The sequence below is a fragment of the Somniosus microcephalus genome, chromosome 20 (assembly GCF_052327205.1).
Source record: "Somniosus microcephalus isolate GS21.2 chromosome 20, FLI_Smic_1.0, whole genome shotgun sequence".
Lineage (NCBI taxonomy): Eukaryota > Metazoa > Chordata > Chondrichthyes > Squaliformes > Somniosidae > Somniosus > Somniosus microcephalus.
In genome coordinates, this window is record NC_141006.1 from 71,473,751 (window position 1) to 71,492,248 (window position 18,498).

At 45.0% G+C, this 18,498-nt stretch overlaps 1 protein-coding gene across 3 annotated transcripts in view; it reads right to left on the bottom strand.

The window, feature by feature from the left end:
• The window catches only part of iqcc (IQ motif containing C), a 45,887-nt gene extending 27,425 nt beyond the window's left edge, over positions 1-18,462 (bottom strand). Inside the window, exons 1-6 of one of the 3 annotated variants that reach the window (XR_015072952.1) lie at positions 18,372-18,432; positions 12,619-12,786; positions 9,737-9,880; positions 3,793-4,183; positions 3,100-3,221; positions 2,818-2,962 (exon numbers count right to left, since the gene is read on the bottom strand). Coding sequence is in view for 2 of the 3 variants with exons in the window: in XM_085962963.1 (XP_085819089.1) it covers positions 2,921-2,962; positions 3,100-3,221; positions 3,793-4,183; positions 9,737-9,880; positions 12,619-12,744 (825 nt within the window). In the remaining variant the exon portion in view is untranslated. Of the gene's footprint in view, positions 1-939; positions 2,963-3,099; positions 3,222-3,792; positions 4,184-9,736; positions 9,881-12,618; positions 12,787-18,371 lie in introns of those variants that run through there. The other 2 variants (XM_085962963.1, XM_085962964.1) reach the window with 2 other exon arrangements.
• Positions 18,463-18,498: the final 36 nt, after the last annotated feature.

Below are 18,498 nucleotides of genomic sequence, written 5' to 3' on the forward strand. Positions count from 1 at the left end.
ACAAGATGCATTGCAGCAACTCTCCAAAGCTTCTTCGACAGCACCTCCCAAACCCGCGACCTCTTCCACCTAGAAGGACAAGGGCAGCAGGCGCATGGGAACACCATCACCTCTAAGTTCCCCGCCAAGTCACACACCATCCTGACTTGGAAATGTATCACCGATCCTTCATCGTCGTTGGGTCAAAATCCTGGAACTCCCTCCCTAACAGCGCTGTGGGAGTACCATCACCACACGGACTGCAACGGTTCAAGAAGGCGGCTCACCACCGTTTTCTCAAGGGCAATTAGGGATGGGCAATAAATGCTGGCCTTGCCAGGGACGCCCAAATCCCAGGAACAAATTTTAAAAATTTGTTCTGGGATACTAGTTACTGATGTGCTGGATAAACTAATTTCAGAGAAGTAATTTGGGACAGATTTCTGCCTTCTCCTGTTCTATTAGCCAACGTTAAAAAGAACACAGATGATCAATATAAATAAATAATAGGGAATAAGGTCCGACGAGACTTGTTCCTGTGTGGTCTTATCCAGAGACGTTGTGGGCTGGGTCATTTGATTGGTTGAAAAATTGAGATGCACAAATGCATCTTGCACCCATCTGCATTTATTCTCCACAAGCGCTTCTGTAATATTTGTGTGGGCTGTATGAACAAGCTCAGCAAGAACACTGGCACTGATGCAATGGTAGGAGGCTAAATATTGTGATGGAGCTACTGGAATTCAAACTAAAGTTTCAATCGAACATGGCTGATCAACTCGATTACCAACAACAACCAAAGTTTGAGGACCGTGAGTTCGATTCTATACCTAAAATCTGACAAAATGCTGTTATCCAGGATTATACTTCATTAAAAAAAAGAGGTCTGAAGAAGGAAGTTATTGGTATATACTTTACAAAGAGCCCAGGTGACGGTGTGAAGAGAAGAATCACTTTAAATTTAGTGCAAATATGTACTTATTTTATGAATTTTCCTAATGGGTAAGTGCACAACACATAGGAAAAAAATACTTCTGCGATGTTACAGATTTACAGCAGATTTTCAACATCTCACAACCAATGTTCCCTTTAATTTTTTTTTGGGTGCGCGGCCCATTCAAAATACTGCGCGTGCGGAGTTTTTTCTATTTAAAAGCCGGTGAGCCGGCTGCACGGGAGCTGCAGAGTGCGGTGCGGCTGCATAGCTTAAAGGGAACATTGCTCACAACAGCAACATCAGAAACCATTCGACAATATTCTAAAAAACTAAATACATTATGTCACCAAAAGTGTATATTTTAATTCATGGTCATTGTTTAAGGAATGGTCAAGAAAAGGCTCATGCTCACTTTTCTTCTTTAAAATGTAGAGACTAAAGCACAAATGAGTGTTTAATTTTGTTATTCCCTTAAAGAAGTGCACCGAACAGAAGCCAGGTACTTCCCTATCAGAGAGCAATCAGGAACTTGCAAGAGGAATCGTGGGCACAAATTAGTTTGTCTTCTATAGTATAATCACCCTTAAAATTCACCCCCCCAAATTAGTTTCTTTTGTAACATTATCTCTGAAGCACCACATCTTGTTTGACCAAGATAAAGCTCCTGGGATAACAGAGGAAATAACTCAAATCGAGCAGCAGGTTATTTCCTCTCTACAGTAGGCCGTGGTAGCGAAGGCACATCCAGACAAATTGATGAGTGATGGGGCTGGTTAAGAGCATCTTGGCTGAATGCCAAGATCAGTGAAAGGTGCTCTCGGCCACTGACCAGGAAACCAGCCACAAGTAAATAAGCTGGCATATTTAATTTGAAAAGATTATTATTTTTTGAAGTAGGGCTAGGAGTCTAACAGGACCATTAGAGCGCCTTACCCTGGGACCCTGGGACATACAAACTGGAGTATTGCTTCAAGGAATGCATTAAGTTAATTCCATTAACAATCTTTTAACCTCATGTTTTCTAGGAAAGGTTTCCAGCAAGTTCTGCTCCATTGCAATCACTCCATAGGGACAGTGGATACGAATTTGGCTAAGTGACAGGAAACAGAGTAGTGGTGAATGGTTGTTTTTCGGACTGGAGGAAGGTATACAGTGGTGTTCCCCCAGGGTCGGTTCTAGGACCACTAGGGGTATATGTGCACAAATTGTTGAAGGTGGCAGGGCAGGTTGAGAAAGCAGTTAAAAAAGCTTACAGGATCCTGGGCTTCATAAATAGAGATAGAGTACAAAAGTGTGGAAACACTGGTTCAGCCTCAACGGGAGTATTGTGTCCAATTCTGGTAACAGCACTTTAGGAAGGATGTGAAGGCCTTAGAGAGGGTGCAGAAAAGATTTACGAGAATGATTCCAGGGATGAGGGACTTCAGTTACATGGATAGACTGGAGAAGCTGGGGTTGTTCTCCTTAGAGCAGAGAAGGTTGAGAGGAGCTCTGACAGAGGTGTTCTAAATCATGAGGAGTCTGGACAGAGTAAGAGAGAAACTGTTCCCATTGGCGGAAGGGTCAAGAACCAGAGGACACAGATTTAAGGTGATTGGCAGACGAACAAAAAGGTGATGGAAGGAAAAACTTTTTTACGCAGCGAGTGGTTAGGATCTGGAATGCACTGCCTGAAAAGGATGGTGGAGGCAGATTCAATCGTGGCTTTCAAAAGGGAATTGGATAAGTGCCTGAAGGAAAACAATTTGCAGGGCTACGGGGAAAGGGCGGGGGGGGTGGGACTGGCTGAAGTGCTCTTGCAGAGAGCCGGCACGGGCTCGACGGGCCGAATGGCCTCCTTCTGTGCTGTAACCGTTCTATGTTACTATGATTCATATAGATTTGATCTGTAATATCACTACCGTTGCATCCAGTTCATTGCCAAATAACACCAAGAAGAGTTTTTACATGGCTTGTTCAGATCTGCTTCTTATGGTGCACAGTGCTGCCAATTCAGAAACCACATCATCGTTTTGGAGTTCCCAATCGTTGCTTCAGTATCAAATACTGTTAAAGTAAAATAAGACCAATACAGTGAGTAAAATTACACACGCAATTTCATTGTTTATAAGATTGTAGGAATGAGGACAGGCTATTTCAGACACCCAGCTTATTAATTAGATGCACAGCAATTTGTTACTTACATTTTTGCGACTAGCAATGGCTTGCTGCAACCACAAGAGTTCCATAGCAAGGCTGCTCCTGTACTTCTGTAGCCCTTCGCGAGTTGCTGGCATCTCTTTCTTTTGTAATTCACACAAAGGTTCTGCAAATTCAAAAAAATCAACATTCCTGAGCACGCAGCTTTTCACTGGCAAGTTCTTATAGTATTTCATTGCAATTCCCAAATGAACAATTTTTAATGCGTGTTAAAAAGGAAAGCAAGTTAGGGAGGAGCAATTTTGTTCAAAGTATTCCCCCATTTTAAGAAAAAATATGTACTCATTTTTAAAAACTTTTTTTTTTTTAAAAAAGCCAAGACAAATACAGCTGGATCTGTGATATGACACATGGGTCAAAACTGTTTTCTAGTAAAGCACATCCCAGCAGCAATTAATCAGACCAAAATAGGAACACACTCAAAAATAAGTGAGGGTGGGAGAGAGAGGAAACATTCTATCCATCTTTCGAAAAGAAACCCATTGTCCCCCACTACACCATCTATGAATGATTCCAGAGTTTTTAAACCTACATTACCAAACCCAAAAGTCTATTCCCAGGTATCTGCAACATTGGTGCAAAAACTTATGACCATTAGTGCATTATAAAAAAAAACACAATGTCATTCAAGTTTAGTTTCCCCTTTAACATGCTACTCACTGTATCTTGCATTTTACCTGCACTGATGACATTAGATGCAACCTCCAGTATTGTACTGTTCCACACTGATGTTACATCAGTAAAGTTCATTGTGTTATCAGAGTCCTTCCTCTCATCACCACTCGTAGAGGATGCTTTATCCATTTCCAACAGTTGAACCACACCTTCAATCTCATCGGGTGCCTGATCATGTGAACCGGGAACCACATGCAGAGTGCCAGGAACGTCCTGCTGCTCAGACAGTGCAGGAATACTTTTTGTCGTGGAGTGTGTCCTACTTGCACAATAATCTTTTTCTGGCTCGTCATCCTCAAACACTGGACACATTTCATTTGTTTCACCTTCAGGACAAAGTGTTTCAGACGTTTGCCTTTCAGTTACGCTGTTCACACCTTTTATCTTTGCATTCTGTCAAAGAAGAAAACAAATCCAGTCGGATGAAAGTCTGTAGAAAAAGAAGCTTGGAAGTCACTACTTCAAAGTAATGATCAGTCGATCTAGTTTAGTCAGCAAATCTGATATATGCTGAAGGCACCAAACTCATTACTTGTATAGAAGTAACTGCAATTGCACATGGAGTATCAATATTGCAAACACTCAATAAGACTGCTCTGCTGTTCAACCAACTCTACATTCTCTAGGTTCTGGATCCAGCATCAGTTTCTCCCAAACAAACAGTTGCACCCGTCTTTCTCTCTCAAATGGCTGTATAAGATCCCGTGGCACTATTTTGAAGAAGAGCAGGGGAGTTATCCCCGGTGTCCTGGGGCCAATATTTATCCCTCAAATCAACATCACTAAAAACAGATTATCTGGTCATTATCACATTGCTGTTTGTGGGAGCTTGCTGTGCGCAAATTGGCTGCCACATTTCCTACATTACAACAGTGACTGCACTTCAAAAATCACTTCATTGGCTGTAAAGCGCTTTGGGATGTCCAGTGGTCATGAAAGGCGCGGTATAAATCCAAGTCTTTCTTTATACAGAATTTGACAACCATGATTATTCCTAATTTATGCAGCTGTGGGATCTTCATTTAAGTCCACTGTCTAAAGTAAACAACAATTTTCGAGAACTAATCAAAAACACTACTTTTCTTGGGCAAAATTTAATTTTGTTTTATAACGCTCCCGTGAAGCGCCTTGAGACGTTTTACTTTGTTAAAGGCGCTATATAAATACAAGTTGCTGTTGTTAGTGGAGTTGGGACATCCTATAGCAGGTGAAGCAAAAATAGTAGATTAGCAGAGGCAAGAGAACCAACAGGTGGGAAATCTAAGGAGGAAGCAGTCAACCAAATAAGATTAAATCCCAATGGTTGGAATATTACAAGTAAGACGGAGAACTAGAAGCACGAATCTAGCTACAAGGCTATGATGTGCTAGCAATTACGGAGGCTTGTAATCCAGTTAAGTTTATGAGCTAAATATAATAGGTTAAGATGTTTAAAGAGGATAGGGAAAATAGGAAAGGGAACAGTCGTTTTCAACAGAAACAGCATCATGACGGTAGAAGGGGATCTCAATGTGTAATCAGCAGGTAGAGTTCACTGTAGGGAACAGATTTCAAGACGGCTCGCTTAGCAAAGATGATTTGAATGAGGTCGACTAGGCACTCCTACAAATGAAAACTGGAATACCTTTAAAATAATCCTAAAATAAGCCATTCGTGTCCTTAGAGTTGAAACAACCCGCCATTTCCACCACCTCCAACGTGATCCCACCACCAAACACATCTTCCCCTCACCTCCCCTTTTAGCATTCCGAAGGGACCGCTCCCTCCGTGACACCCTGGTCCACTCCTCAATCACCCCCAACAGCCCTGCTCCTTCACCTGGCACCTTCCCGTGCAAGCGCAGGAGATGCAACACATGCCCTTTTACCTCCTCCCTTCCCACTGTCCAGGGCCCCAAACACCCCTTCCAGGTGAAACAGCGATTTACTTGTACTTCTTGCAATTTAATATACTGTATTCGCTGCTCACGATGCGGTCACCTCTACATTGGGGAGACCAAACGCAGATTGGGCGACCGCTTTGCGGAACACCTCCGTTCAGTCCGTAAGGGTGACCCTGAGCTTCCGGTCGCCTGTCACTTTAATTCACCGCTTCACTCCCACTCTGATCTCTGTCCTCGGCCTATTGCATTGTTCCAATGAAGCTCAACGTAAGCTCGAGGAACAGCACCTCATCTTTCGATTGGGCACTTTGCAGCCTGCCGGACTCAACATTGAGTTCAACAATTTCAGATAATTATCCCTGCCCCCATTTTTCATGCAGTATGATTTTTGCCATTCCCATTTGCAAAATTTTATCTTTCCTGCCTCTTACAAAAGTACAGGATGTTCTATTTCTTCCTCCCCTCCTAACCACCTCCCCCCCCCCCCCCCCGTCTCTGCACCTGCTTAATATCTGTTACATCTCCAGCTTTTTCCAGTTCTGATGAAGGGTCCCAGACCTGAAACGTTAACTCTGTTTCTCTCTCCACGGATGCTGCCTGGCCTGCTGAGTATTTCCAGCATTTTCTGTTGTTATTTCACTGGAGAAGACTGTTGTGGATAGCTGTGGTAGCATTCGCAAGATCTTTTCTAGATAGGTTAGGGGTCGGAAAGTCATTAAGAAAAAAGGAGGAAAGAAAACATGCATTAATACAGCACCTTCACAACCTCAAGATGTCCCAAAGCACATCACAGCCAATGAACTACTTTAAGTGTAGCTATTGTTGTAATCTCTCCCTCTCTCTCAGGCAGTCGCTCGGAACCGAGGATGACTTGCTTCCACATTAAAAATGAGTTCTCAGGTGACTGATGAGTCCAATGCGGGACCTACAGTCTCTGTCACAGGTGGGGCAAATGGTGGTTGAAGGGGCGGGTGGGCGGGGTGCTTGGGTTGACGTGCGCTCCTTGCGCTTGGCTTCCGCTTGCTCCCGGCGAAGAGACTCGAGGTGTTCGGCGCCTTCCCGGATGCTTCTTCTCCACTTTGTGCGGTCTTGGGCCAGGGATTCCCAGGTGTCAGTGGGGATGTTGCACTTTTTCCAAGGAGGCTTTGAGGGTGTCCTTGAAGCGTTTCCTCTGCCCACCCGAGGCTCTCTTGCCGTGCCAGAGCTCAGAGTGCTTGTTTTGAGAGTCTCGTATCGGGCATGCGGACGCTGTGACCCGTCCATCGGAGCTGATCGAGCATGGTCAAAGCTTCGATGCTGAGGATGTTGGCCTGAGCGAGAACACGGCCGTTGGTGCGCCTATCCTGCCAATTAATTTGCAGGATCTTGCGGAGGCAGTGTTGGTGGTACCTCTCCAGTGCTTTGAGGTGCCTGCTGTACATGGTCCATGTCTCTGAGACATACAGGAGGGCGGGTATCACTGCTGCTCTGTAGACCATGAGCTTAGTGCCGGGTTTGAGGTCCTGGTCTTCAAACACTCTCTTCCTCAGGCGACTGAAGGCTGCACTGGCACACTGAAGGCGGTGTTGGACTTCGTCATCGATGTCTGCCCTTGTTGACAGTAGGCTTCCGAGGTATGGAAAGTGATCCACGTTGTCCAAGGCCTTGTTGTGGATTTTGATAATCGGGGGGCAGTACTGTGTGGCGGGGGCAGACTGGTAGAGGACCTTTGTCTTATGGATGTTTAGTGTAAGGCCCATGCTCTCGTACGCTTCGGTGAAGGTGTTGATGATGGTTTAGAGATCGACCGCCGAGTGAGCGCAGACGCAATCGTCGTCTGCATACTGTAATTTGACGACAGAAGATGGGACGACCTTGGATCTGGACTGGAGGCGACGGAGGTTGAGCAGTTTCCTGTTTGTTCTGTAAATTAGCTCCACTCCAGCGGGGAGCTTACTGAGGGTGAGATGGAGCATTGCAGCAAGGAAGAACGAGAAGAGTCTTGCTTGACCCCGGTTTGTACGTGAATTGGGTCTGTGGTGGAACCGTTGGTCAGGATCACGGCTTGCATGTCATCGTGAAGCAGGCGGAGGATGGTGACAAACTTTTGAGGGCAGCCGAATTTGAGGAGGACACTCCATAATCCCTCACGGTTGACAATGTCGAAGGCCTTTGTGAGATCAAAGAAGGCCATGTACAGCGGTTGGTGCTGTTCCCTGCATTTCTCTTGTAATTGACGTGCGGTGAAGATCATGTCCATTGTGCCCCTTAGTGGGCGGAATCCGCATTGCGACTCTGGGAGGAGCTCTTCGGCCACTGGGAGAAGGCGATTGAGGAGGATTCTTGCGATGACTTTCCCTGTGGCAGACAGCAGGGAAACTCCTCTGTAATTACTGCAATCGGACTAATTACCTTTCTTGAAGATGGTCACAATTACGGCGTCCGAGATCCCCTGGCATGCTCTCCTCCTTCCAGATAAGAGAAATTAGTTAATGAATTCGCACCAGTAGTGCTTCTCCGCTATGCTTTAGTGCCTCGGCGAGGATTCCATCTGCTCCCGAGGCCTTATTGTTCTTCAGTTGTCGGATGGCCTTTTCAACCTCATGCTGGGCTGGGGTTGTGCAGTGATGGTGGCGGGTAGGAAGGAAGGCAACAGACAATTTGTGCACAGCAAGTCTGACAAACAGCAATGAGATAAATAACCGGAGAGAGAGTGATGTTGGTTCAGGAATAAATGTTGGCCAGGATACTGGGAGAAATCGCTTGCTCTTGTACACGCGCACGCACACACGCACGGTCATTTATCTCATGGGCTTTTGCTGTGTATTTATGCCTACATAATTGACTATACTTCAAAAATAATTAATTGGCTAGGATTTGAAACATCTCAAGGATATGAAAGGTGCTATGCAAGTTCTTTCTTTCCACCACTCTCTCTATTCACTTCTCGTGTTCAAACCTCACCACCAGGTGGCTAGTCAGCCGCAAGCCCTGGTCTGTCCCTGCTGGTCCAGGAGAGTTGGGGCAGGAGGAGGAGAAGCAACTGTGCTTTAAACTGGCACATTTTCTTCAAGCTTCATGGCAAGTCAGAACTCTGTGCTGCTCTTTTTGGAAAATGCAAGGCAAGCTAATGAAGAAATGTGACACTCGACGTGTAGCATGGCAGGCAGGGAATAGCACTATTAATAGGATTTCCCAGGACACTGCTTGCAGTGCACCGAGGCTGCGATTTTTAAGGCAGAGACGTTATTCCATGTAACACAATGCATCAACAGCACCGATTTATATTTACTGAATAAGTCAAATTGTGTATTTCACACGGTAGTCTAGAATTTTGAGGCATGTTTTTGGGTTGGGGAGGAAAAACAGATTCCCCAATTTGGTCCATTTACAGCCAAAAAAAAGTGTAAATCAATGGCTTTATTACATGTTCCTTTACTTATGTACTCAATTTTTATTTTTATTTTTAAAAATGGCAAAGCAACATGTGCTATGCAGAAGGTACTTACCGAGCATTTAGTAGCATAGGAAAGGGAAGGATCATGAGGTTTAGCGATACTGGGAGGGTGTTCTTGAGCTGCAATATTACAGTGGTGGGGCAGGGGCGGAAGAGGAAAATAGAATTTGTAAGCGATCTCCCCAAAGACGTAGGTGCTGTTAAGTTTCTGTTTTACATCGTTTCCATGTAGGCGCTGGGGTATAGACGTATGATAAGTTCGATGTAGGCATTATTTTGCCGTTAAACTGGAGCCCATTTAATGCTACAAGAACTATTTGATGTTAAGTAAACACTGAGTGACTTCATTCAAAGGTTAATTGCTATTCAAATTAGGGATCAGGATCAGTTTGTGGAAAGGCTGTGGCTCCAGTATTTTGCATTCCTGGAGAGTTTTTCCTGTACATTGCAAATGATTGCTTTTGTTTCTTAAAATTTACAATAGACAGTGTGACAGGCAGCTATTTTAGGTATGCCAAAAATGAGCAGAATGCTGTAACCCATTGTTCTGATCAATACTTTGATTGTGTATGTGTTCCATAAGGTCATATATACAGAAATAAACACACTGCTGTCCAGTGAAACATACCTGGTTCCGAAATTTGGGCCGAGGTATCTCCTTGCCATCCCATTCCAACAAGTTTGTGCCTCCCTCGATTTCTTTTACAATACTTTCATAGTCTTGACGCAAACTTTGGAACTTTTTTCTCACCAAATAACCTCTAACGCAAGCCTACAAAGAGGTGGGGGGGGGGGGGGGGGGGGGGGGAGAGAAATGGTTTAAAAAATAAATGTATGTAGCAGAGACGATTACACACAAAGCAGTATTGCCTAAATAAACAAAACTCCCAGCCACTATATCTGCATAGAATGTGTACAAAACTGGACACCCATACAGTGGGCATTAGCTACCATTCACCAACACCAATTCAATGCAGTGCTGATCAAAGCAGACTGCAAGACTACCATTGTTTGTTACATTTAAAATAACACTCACCTTTGCTAACTAATGTTTCATGCCACATCATCCAAGAGATGTGATTAACAGAAATTTGACAGTAATTCAATAAATATTGACTTTATTAAAAAAAAACAATTGTTTTCACTTTTTTTTTTAAGCGAGTAACCTCTGAGCTATTACACAACTCTCAAAAAGAAAATGGTTCACTGTCAGAGTCCCTATTAAAATATTTTTGTTGACAGGAATCACTGAAGGACTGTGTGCAATCATGCAGATGGGCTAAAAGTTAATAAGATGGAATTCAGTTGTAATGAGAGATTCGGTCACTCTTCCTTTCGATAGTAACATGTAGTGTTTCTGTGCACCGTGGTGCTGCGCTTACAATTCAGTTTTTATTAACAGAAAAACAATGTCAAAATCAGCGTCGGACATAAGTATGCAAGCGTCAGCTTGGCTAAGGGATATAGCACTCTCGCCTCAGTCAGAAGCTAGCGGGTTGTAGGTTCAAGCTATACTGCTGGGCTTAAGTCTAGGCTTGACACATAGAAACATCGAAGATAGGAGCAGGAGTAGGCCATTCGGCCCCTCGAGCCTGCTCCGCCATTCAATGCGATCATGGCTGATCATCCAAATTCAGTACCCTGTCCCTGCTTTCTCCCCATACCCCTTGATCCCTTTAGCCTTTAAGAAATATATCCAACTCCTTCTTGAATATATTTAATGAATTGGCCTCTACTGCCTTCTGTGGTAGAGAATTCCACAGGTTCACCACTCTCTGGGTGAAGAAATTCCTCCTCATTTCTGTCCTAAATGGCTTACCCCTTATCCTTAGACTGTGACCTCTGGTTCTGGACTCCCCGACCATCGGGAGCATCCTTCCTGCATCTAGTCTGTCTAGTCCTGTCAGAATTTTATAAGTTTCAATGAGATCCCCTCTCATTCTTCTAAACTCCAGCGAGTATAAGCCCAATCGACCCAATCTCTCCTCATTCGTCATTCCTGCCATCCCAGGTATCAGTCTGGTGAATCTTCGCTGAACTCCTTCCATGGCAAAAACATCCTTCCTCAGATAAGTGAACCAAAACTGCACACAATACTCAAGATGTGGTCTCACCACGGCCCTGTACAACTGCAGCAAGACATCCTTTTTCCTGTACTCAAACCCTCTCGCTACGAAGGCCAACATACCATTTGCCTTCTTAACCGTCTGTTGCACCTGCATGCTTACCTTCAGCGACTGGTGCATAAGGACACCCAGGTCTCGTTGCACTTCCCCTTCTCCCAATCTATTGCCATTCAGATAATAATCTGCCTACCTGTTTTTGCCACCAAAGTGGATAACTGTGGTAAACCACTTTTATCGTTCACTATCGTTACACTATAGTTATCGCTGTTATATCGTTACTCTATGGTTATCACTGTTCACACTGTTGTATCACTATACGAGGTCGCCTCTTGTCACGCTGTTATACCTGGGCTGACCACTGCTGACTCCGCCCATGACTCCACCTACCTGCCCAGGTATAAAGGTAGTCGACTGGCTGGCATTCCTCCTTGTTGTATCCGATCAACCATGAGGGTGGGCTCTGTTATTTAGCCAATAAAAACCTATAGTTACTTTCTTAACTCGTCGCTTTTCATTGGATGAATTGATAGGTATATCAATTTTATTGGCTAAATTTTAAAATGTCGTTCCCTGAGCAGCAAAGCGAGCAGTCAAACGACCAGCCAGACGCCGAGCTACAACAGCCACAGCAGCCAGCTTGGCTGCGAGCCCTCAGACCACCGTACCTGGGTCTAAACCCACAGGCAGCAAACTCAGCCCTTGACTTCGAACACTGGCTGAGCTGTTTCGAGTCCTACCTGGGAGAATCCGGCGTGCCTCAGAGATCCAAGCTAAGAGTTCTGACTGCCCAACTGAGCCCTAAAGTATTCGCACTCATCCGGGACCTTAAAACATACGAGGACGCCATCAACCGGCTGAAAAGACAATACCTGAGCCCGGTAAATTCCATGTATGCCAGACACCTCCTAAGATCCCGCCCGCAACAGCCAGGAGAGACCGTGGATGAATTTTTACAGGTGCTGCAAGCACTCGGCAGAGACTGTAACTTTAAAGCGGTAACGGCGGCAGAAAATACTGAAGACAATGTCCGCGATGCCTTCGTGAAAGGCCTGCGGTCCGACTACTCACGGCAAAGACTACTGGAAGCAAAGGACCTCGACCTGGACAAAGCTGCAGCCCTCGCTCGCTCCCTAGAAGTGGCCCATCGGGACCTCGAGGCATACTCAAGGTACTGTAACCTGCGACCCTGGGACTCGGGACCGACCCCAATACCCCCCGCAGCACCCCCCCCGGGACCTACCTCAGCGTCGGCGTCCCGGACCCGATCGGGACCGCCACCCCCGGTACCGGCTGCGACCTCTGACCCCCGCGATCGGGCCGCCGGCTGCTTCTTCTGCGGCCAGGCGAAACACCCGAAGGCGCGCTGCCCAGCCAGGAACTCTACCTGCTCAAACTGCATGAAGAAAGGCCACTTCGCCAAGGCCTGCAGAGGTGGATCATCAGAGGCCAGCAGTGCCTCATGCGAGCTGTGGGGGCGGCCATCTTCCATCAAGGCCACAGAGGCCAGCATCCCCACACGTGAGTCATGGGGGCGGCCCCGCCGGACTCAAATCTAAACAAGGGGTGAATGTGGTAAACCACTTTTATCGTTCACTATCGTTACACTATCGTTATCACTGTTATATCGTTACTCTATGGTTATCACTGTTCACACTGTTTTATCACTATACGAGGTCGCCTCTTGTCACGCTGTTATACCTGGGCTGACCACTGCTGACTCCGCCCATGACTCCACCTATCTGCCCAGGTATAAAGGTAGTCGACTGGCTGGCATTCCTCCTTGTTGTATCCAATCACCCACGAGGGTGGGCTCTGTTATTTAGCCAATAAAAACCTATAGTTACTTTCTTAACTCGTCGCTTTTCATTGGATGAATTGATAGGTATATCAATAACCTCACATTTATCCACGTTATATTGCATCCAATCACCCAACCTGTCCAAATCATCCTGGAGTTTCTCAGCATCCTCCTCACAGCACACACGCCCACCCAGCTTTGTGTCGTCTGCAAACTTGGAGATATTACATCTCGTTCCCTTGTCTAGATCATTAATATATATTGTGAATAGCTGGGGTCCAAGGACCGATCCCTGCGGTACCCCACTAGTCACTGCCTGCCACTCGGAAAAAGACCCGTTTATTCCAACTCTTTGCTTTCTGTCTGCCAACCAGGTCTCTATCCAAGTTAATACCTTGCCCCCAATCCCATGTGCCTTAACTTTACACGCTAATCTCTTATGCGGGACTTTATCAAAAGCCTTCTGAAAGTCCAAATACACCACATCCACTGGTTCTCCCTTATCTATTTTACCAGTTACATCCTCAAAAAATTCCAGTAGATTAGTCAAGCACGATTTACCTTTTGTAAATCCATGTTGACTTTGTCCGATCCGGTCACTGTTTTCCAAGTGCTCTGCTATTACATCTTTTATAATGGACTCTAGCATTTTCCCCACTACCGATGTCAGGCTTACCGGTCTGTAATTCCCCGTTTTCTCTCTACCACCTTTTTTGAATAGTGGGGTAACATTAGCTACCCTCCAATCCATGGGTACTGTTCCAGATTCCATCGAATGTTGGAAGATGATCAGCAATGCATCTACTATTTCTAGGGCCACTTCCTTAAGTGCCCTAGGATGTAGATTATCAGGCCCTGGGGATTTATCAGCCTTCAATCCCGTCAATTTCCCAAACACCATTTCCCTACAAATACTGATTTCTTTCAGTTCCTCACTTTCATCAGACCCTATGTTCCCCGACATCTCTGGGAGGTTATTTTTGTCCTCCTTTGTGAAGACAGAACCAAAATATGTATTTAATTGGTCTGCCATTTCTTTGTTCCCCATTATAAATCCCCCTGATTCTGACTGCAAGGGACCTACGCTTGACTTCACCAATCTTTTTCTCTTCACATATCTATAAAAGCTTTTACAGTCAGTTTTTATGTTCCCTGCAAGCTTACTCTCATATTCTATTTTCCCCTTCTTAATTAATCCCTTTGTCCTCCTTTGTTGAATTCTAAACTGCTCCCAATCTTCACGTTTACTGCTTTTTCTGGCCAATTTATATGTCCTCTCCTTGGATCTTATGCTATCCCTAATTTTCCTTGTTAGCCACGGTTGAGTCACCTTTTTTGATTTATTTTTATGCCAAACTGGGATGAACAAATTCTGTAGTTCATCCATGCGATCTTTGAATGTTTGCCATTGCCTATCCACCGTCAACCCTTTGAGTGACATTCCCCAATCAATCCTACCCAACTTGCGCCTCAGACCATCGTAGTTTCCTTTATTTAAATTCAGGACCCTTGTCTCTGAGTCAACTACTTCATTCTCCATCTTAATGAAGAATTCGATCATATTATGATCACTCCAACCCAAGGGGCCTCGTACAAGAAGATTGCTAATTAATCCTTTCTCATTACATAATACCCAGTCTAAGATGGCCTGATCTCTGGTTGGTTCCTCGACATATTGGTCCAGGAAACCATCCCGTAAACACTCCACGAATTCCTCCTCCACAGTATTGTTACTAATTTGGTTAGCCCAATCTATATGTAGATTAAAGTCACCCATGATGACTGCTGTGCCCTTTTTGCTTCTCTAATTTCCCTTTTAATGCCATCCCCAACCTCCGCATTACTGTTTGGAGGTCTATATACCACTCCCACTAACGTTTTCTGCCCCTTGGTATTTCTCAGTTCTACCCATACAGATTCCACATCATCAGAGCGAATATCCTTCCTTACAATTGTGTTAATCCCTTCTTTAACCAGCAATTAGAGAAACTTCTTTACCCAGAGAGTGGTGAGAATGTGGAATTCACTACCCCAGGGAGCAGTTGAGGCGAATAGTATAGATGTATTTAAGGGGAAGCTGGATAAGCACATGAGGGAGAAAGGATATGTTGATGGGGTTAGATGAAGAGGTGTGGGACAAAGTGCCACATAATAGACTTGTTAGCAAAATTAAAGCCCACAGGATTAAAGGGACAGTGGCAGTGTGGGTACAAAATTGGCTAAGCCACAGAAAGCAGAGAGTAGCGGTGCCGAGTTGTTTTCCAGACTGTAGGGAAGTGTGCAGTGGTGTTCCCCAGGGGTCAGTATTAGGACCACTGCTCCTTTTGATATACATTAATGACCTGGACTTGGGTATACAGGGCAAAATTCTGAAGTTTGCAGATGACACGAAACTCAGAAATGTAGTAAACAATCAGGAGGATAGCAACAGACTTCAGGAGGACATGGACAGACTGGTGAAACGGGCAGACACACAGCAAACACAGAAGTGTGAAGTGATGCATTTTGGTAGGAAGAATGAGGAGATGCAATATAAATTAAATGATACAATGTTAAAGGGGGTGCAGGAACAGAGTGCCGTAGGGGGTGTATGTACACAAGTCTTTGAAGATGGCAGGACAGGTTGACAATGCTATTAAAAAGCACATATGATCCTTGGCTTTATTGATTGAGGCATAGATTACAAACGCAAGGAAGCTATGCTCAACCTTTCTAAAACACTGGTTAGGCCTCAGCTGGAGTATTGTATTCAATTATGGGCATCACACTTTGAGAAAGATGTCAAGGCCTTAGAGAACACACAGAAGAGATTTACTAGACTGGTACTCGGGATGAGGGACTTCAGTTATGTGGCAAGACTGGGGTTGTTCTCCTTCAAGCAGAGACTTTAATAGAGGCGTTAAAAATTATGAATGGTTGTGATCGAATAAATAAGGAGAAACTGTTTCCAGTGGCAGAAGGGTCAGGAACCAGAGGACACAGATTTAAGGTGATTGACAAAAGAACCAGCGGTGACATGAGGAAACTTTTTTTTTTAAAACGCAGCGAGTTGTTGTGATCTGCAATGCACTGCCTGAAAGGGTGGTGGCAGCAGATTCAACAGTAACATTCAAAAGAAAACTGGATAAATACTTGAAGGGAAAACATTTACAGGGCTTTGGGGAAAGAGCAGGGGACTGGAACTAATTAGATAGCAGAGGCACGATGGGTCAAATGGCCTCCTCCTGTGCCGTATCATTCTCTGATGCTAAGTGGACGGTGGGATATTATTCACTAGATGCATGGGAAGTGTTTTCAGCAAATCCTCGGTCATTCCAAGCTCAATCCAGTTCCAATTAGCTTTAATAAGCATTTCACAAGCTATGAAATTCAAAACATCAAAGGAAATCACTTCAAAAGTCATCCTTACACCCAAACAGCCATGTTCGCGCCCGGGTGGCCCTGGAGATGGAGCATGCGGTGTCCGCTGGCAAGCTCGAGGCCTTCCGCGACCGGTGTGCGCCGCGGGGACTGGAGTGCATCATCACCATAGCCAACACAATTTTAATTTAATTTCTAAGTTTTATTAGTTACAGTTTTTTTTAATCACCCATCAATCCGTGTGTGAGAAGGGATTCACCAATTCATCCGATGTTCTGACACACCAGCGAGTTCACACTGGGGAGAGACCGTTCACCTGCTTTGTGTGTGGGAAGGGATTCACTCGGTCATCGCACCTCACTGAACACCAACTTGTTCACACAGATAAAAGACCTTTTAAATGTTCTGACTGTGAGAAGAGCTTTAAAAGCACAAAAGATCTGCGGATACACCAGCGTGTTCACACAGAGAGGCCGTCCACCTGCTTTGAGTGTGGGAAGGGATTCATTCAGTCATCCACCCTGTTGAGACACCAGCGAGTTCACAAGTGAGGGCAGCACGGTGGCATAGTGGTTAGCACTGTTGTCTCACAGCACCAGGGACCCGGGTTCGAATCCGGCCTTGGGTGACTGTGCAAACTCCACACAGACATTCTCCCCGTGTTTGCGTGGGTTTCCTCCGGGTGCTCCGGTTTCCTCCCACAGTCCAAAGATGTGCGGGTTAGGTTGATTGGCTATGATAAATTGACCCTTAGTGTTAGGGGGATTAAATACGTGGGGTTACGGGGATAGGGTGGGATATGTGTTGGTGCAGGGGTTACAGGGATCGGGTGGGATATGTGTCGGTGCAGGCTCGATGGGCCGAAATGGCCTCTATCTGCACTGTGGGGTTTCTGTGATTCTGTGAAAAAGAGTACACCAAGCCGCCATTGATCCCTATAAGCACGAGTATAAAATTTATAGACTGTAAAGTGTTTTGGGATGGGCAACAGAAAATGAAAGGCACTAAATTAATACAATACATGAATTCATGGTTTACAAGTGATTTTGAAAGCAAGACAAATTAAAAAGCTGACTCACCACTATAAACAGTGACCATTAAAACAAATTCCACTGTATACAATTATTAATCCAAGAGCATTCCGAGAAGAGTACACACGTTACATCAGCTCCCATTCAATGCGAGGCTTGGTAACCATTTTAAACCAGTACCCAGATTCTATCAAATCAAAATAAAACAAACTGCTCCAGAAGGAAATAAGGAACAGATAAAAAGACTTGCATTTATATAGTACCTTTCACGACCTCAGGACATCCCAAAAACACTTCTACAGCCAATGAAGTACTTGTTGAAGTATCGTCACTGTTGTAATGTAGGAAACGCGGTAGCCAATTTGCGCACAGCAAGCTCCCACAAACGGCAATGTGATAAAGACCAGATAATCTGCTTTTTGTTATGTTGGTTGAGGGATAAATATTGGCCCCAGGACACCGGGGATAACTTCCCCTGCTTTTATTCAAAATAGTGCCGTGGGATCTTTCACATCCTCCTGAGAGAGCAGACGGGGCCTCGGTTTAACATCTCATCCGAAAGACGGCACCTCCGACAGTGCGGCACTCCCTTAGCACTGCACTGGAGTGTCAGCCTAGATTTCTGTGCCCAACTCATGACTGACACCTCTGCTGCAATCATTAAACTGCATTAAATGCGTCCATAACTAGAAAACAAGATCCACAATCAAGGTAAGATGTAGGTTTCTCCAACACGCTCTTGAATGCTCAGCCACTGAAGGCTGTCGAGCCGCTGCCATGGCAACCAGCTTGCAAAGTTGCCAACCGTTTGTTTTTAAATTGCTTTTAATAGCTATTAAGCCGCTTCGGACACATCATCTTGTGCTCAAGTTGCGATTAGCTTTTTTTAAATTCAGGAACGATACTTAAAAAGCAGCAACAACCTGCGAGTAACTAGGATCGCCTCACCTGCAGCAGCCGCACTTCCCTCAAACGCCCGCCCGCCGCCATCTTAAACGCCTTTCCTGAACAGGAAGTGACGCTTCCTTTCAATGCGGCCAACCGCCGACCAGCGACCGGGATAATTGACAATCGC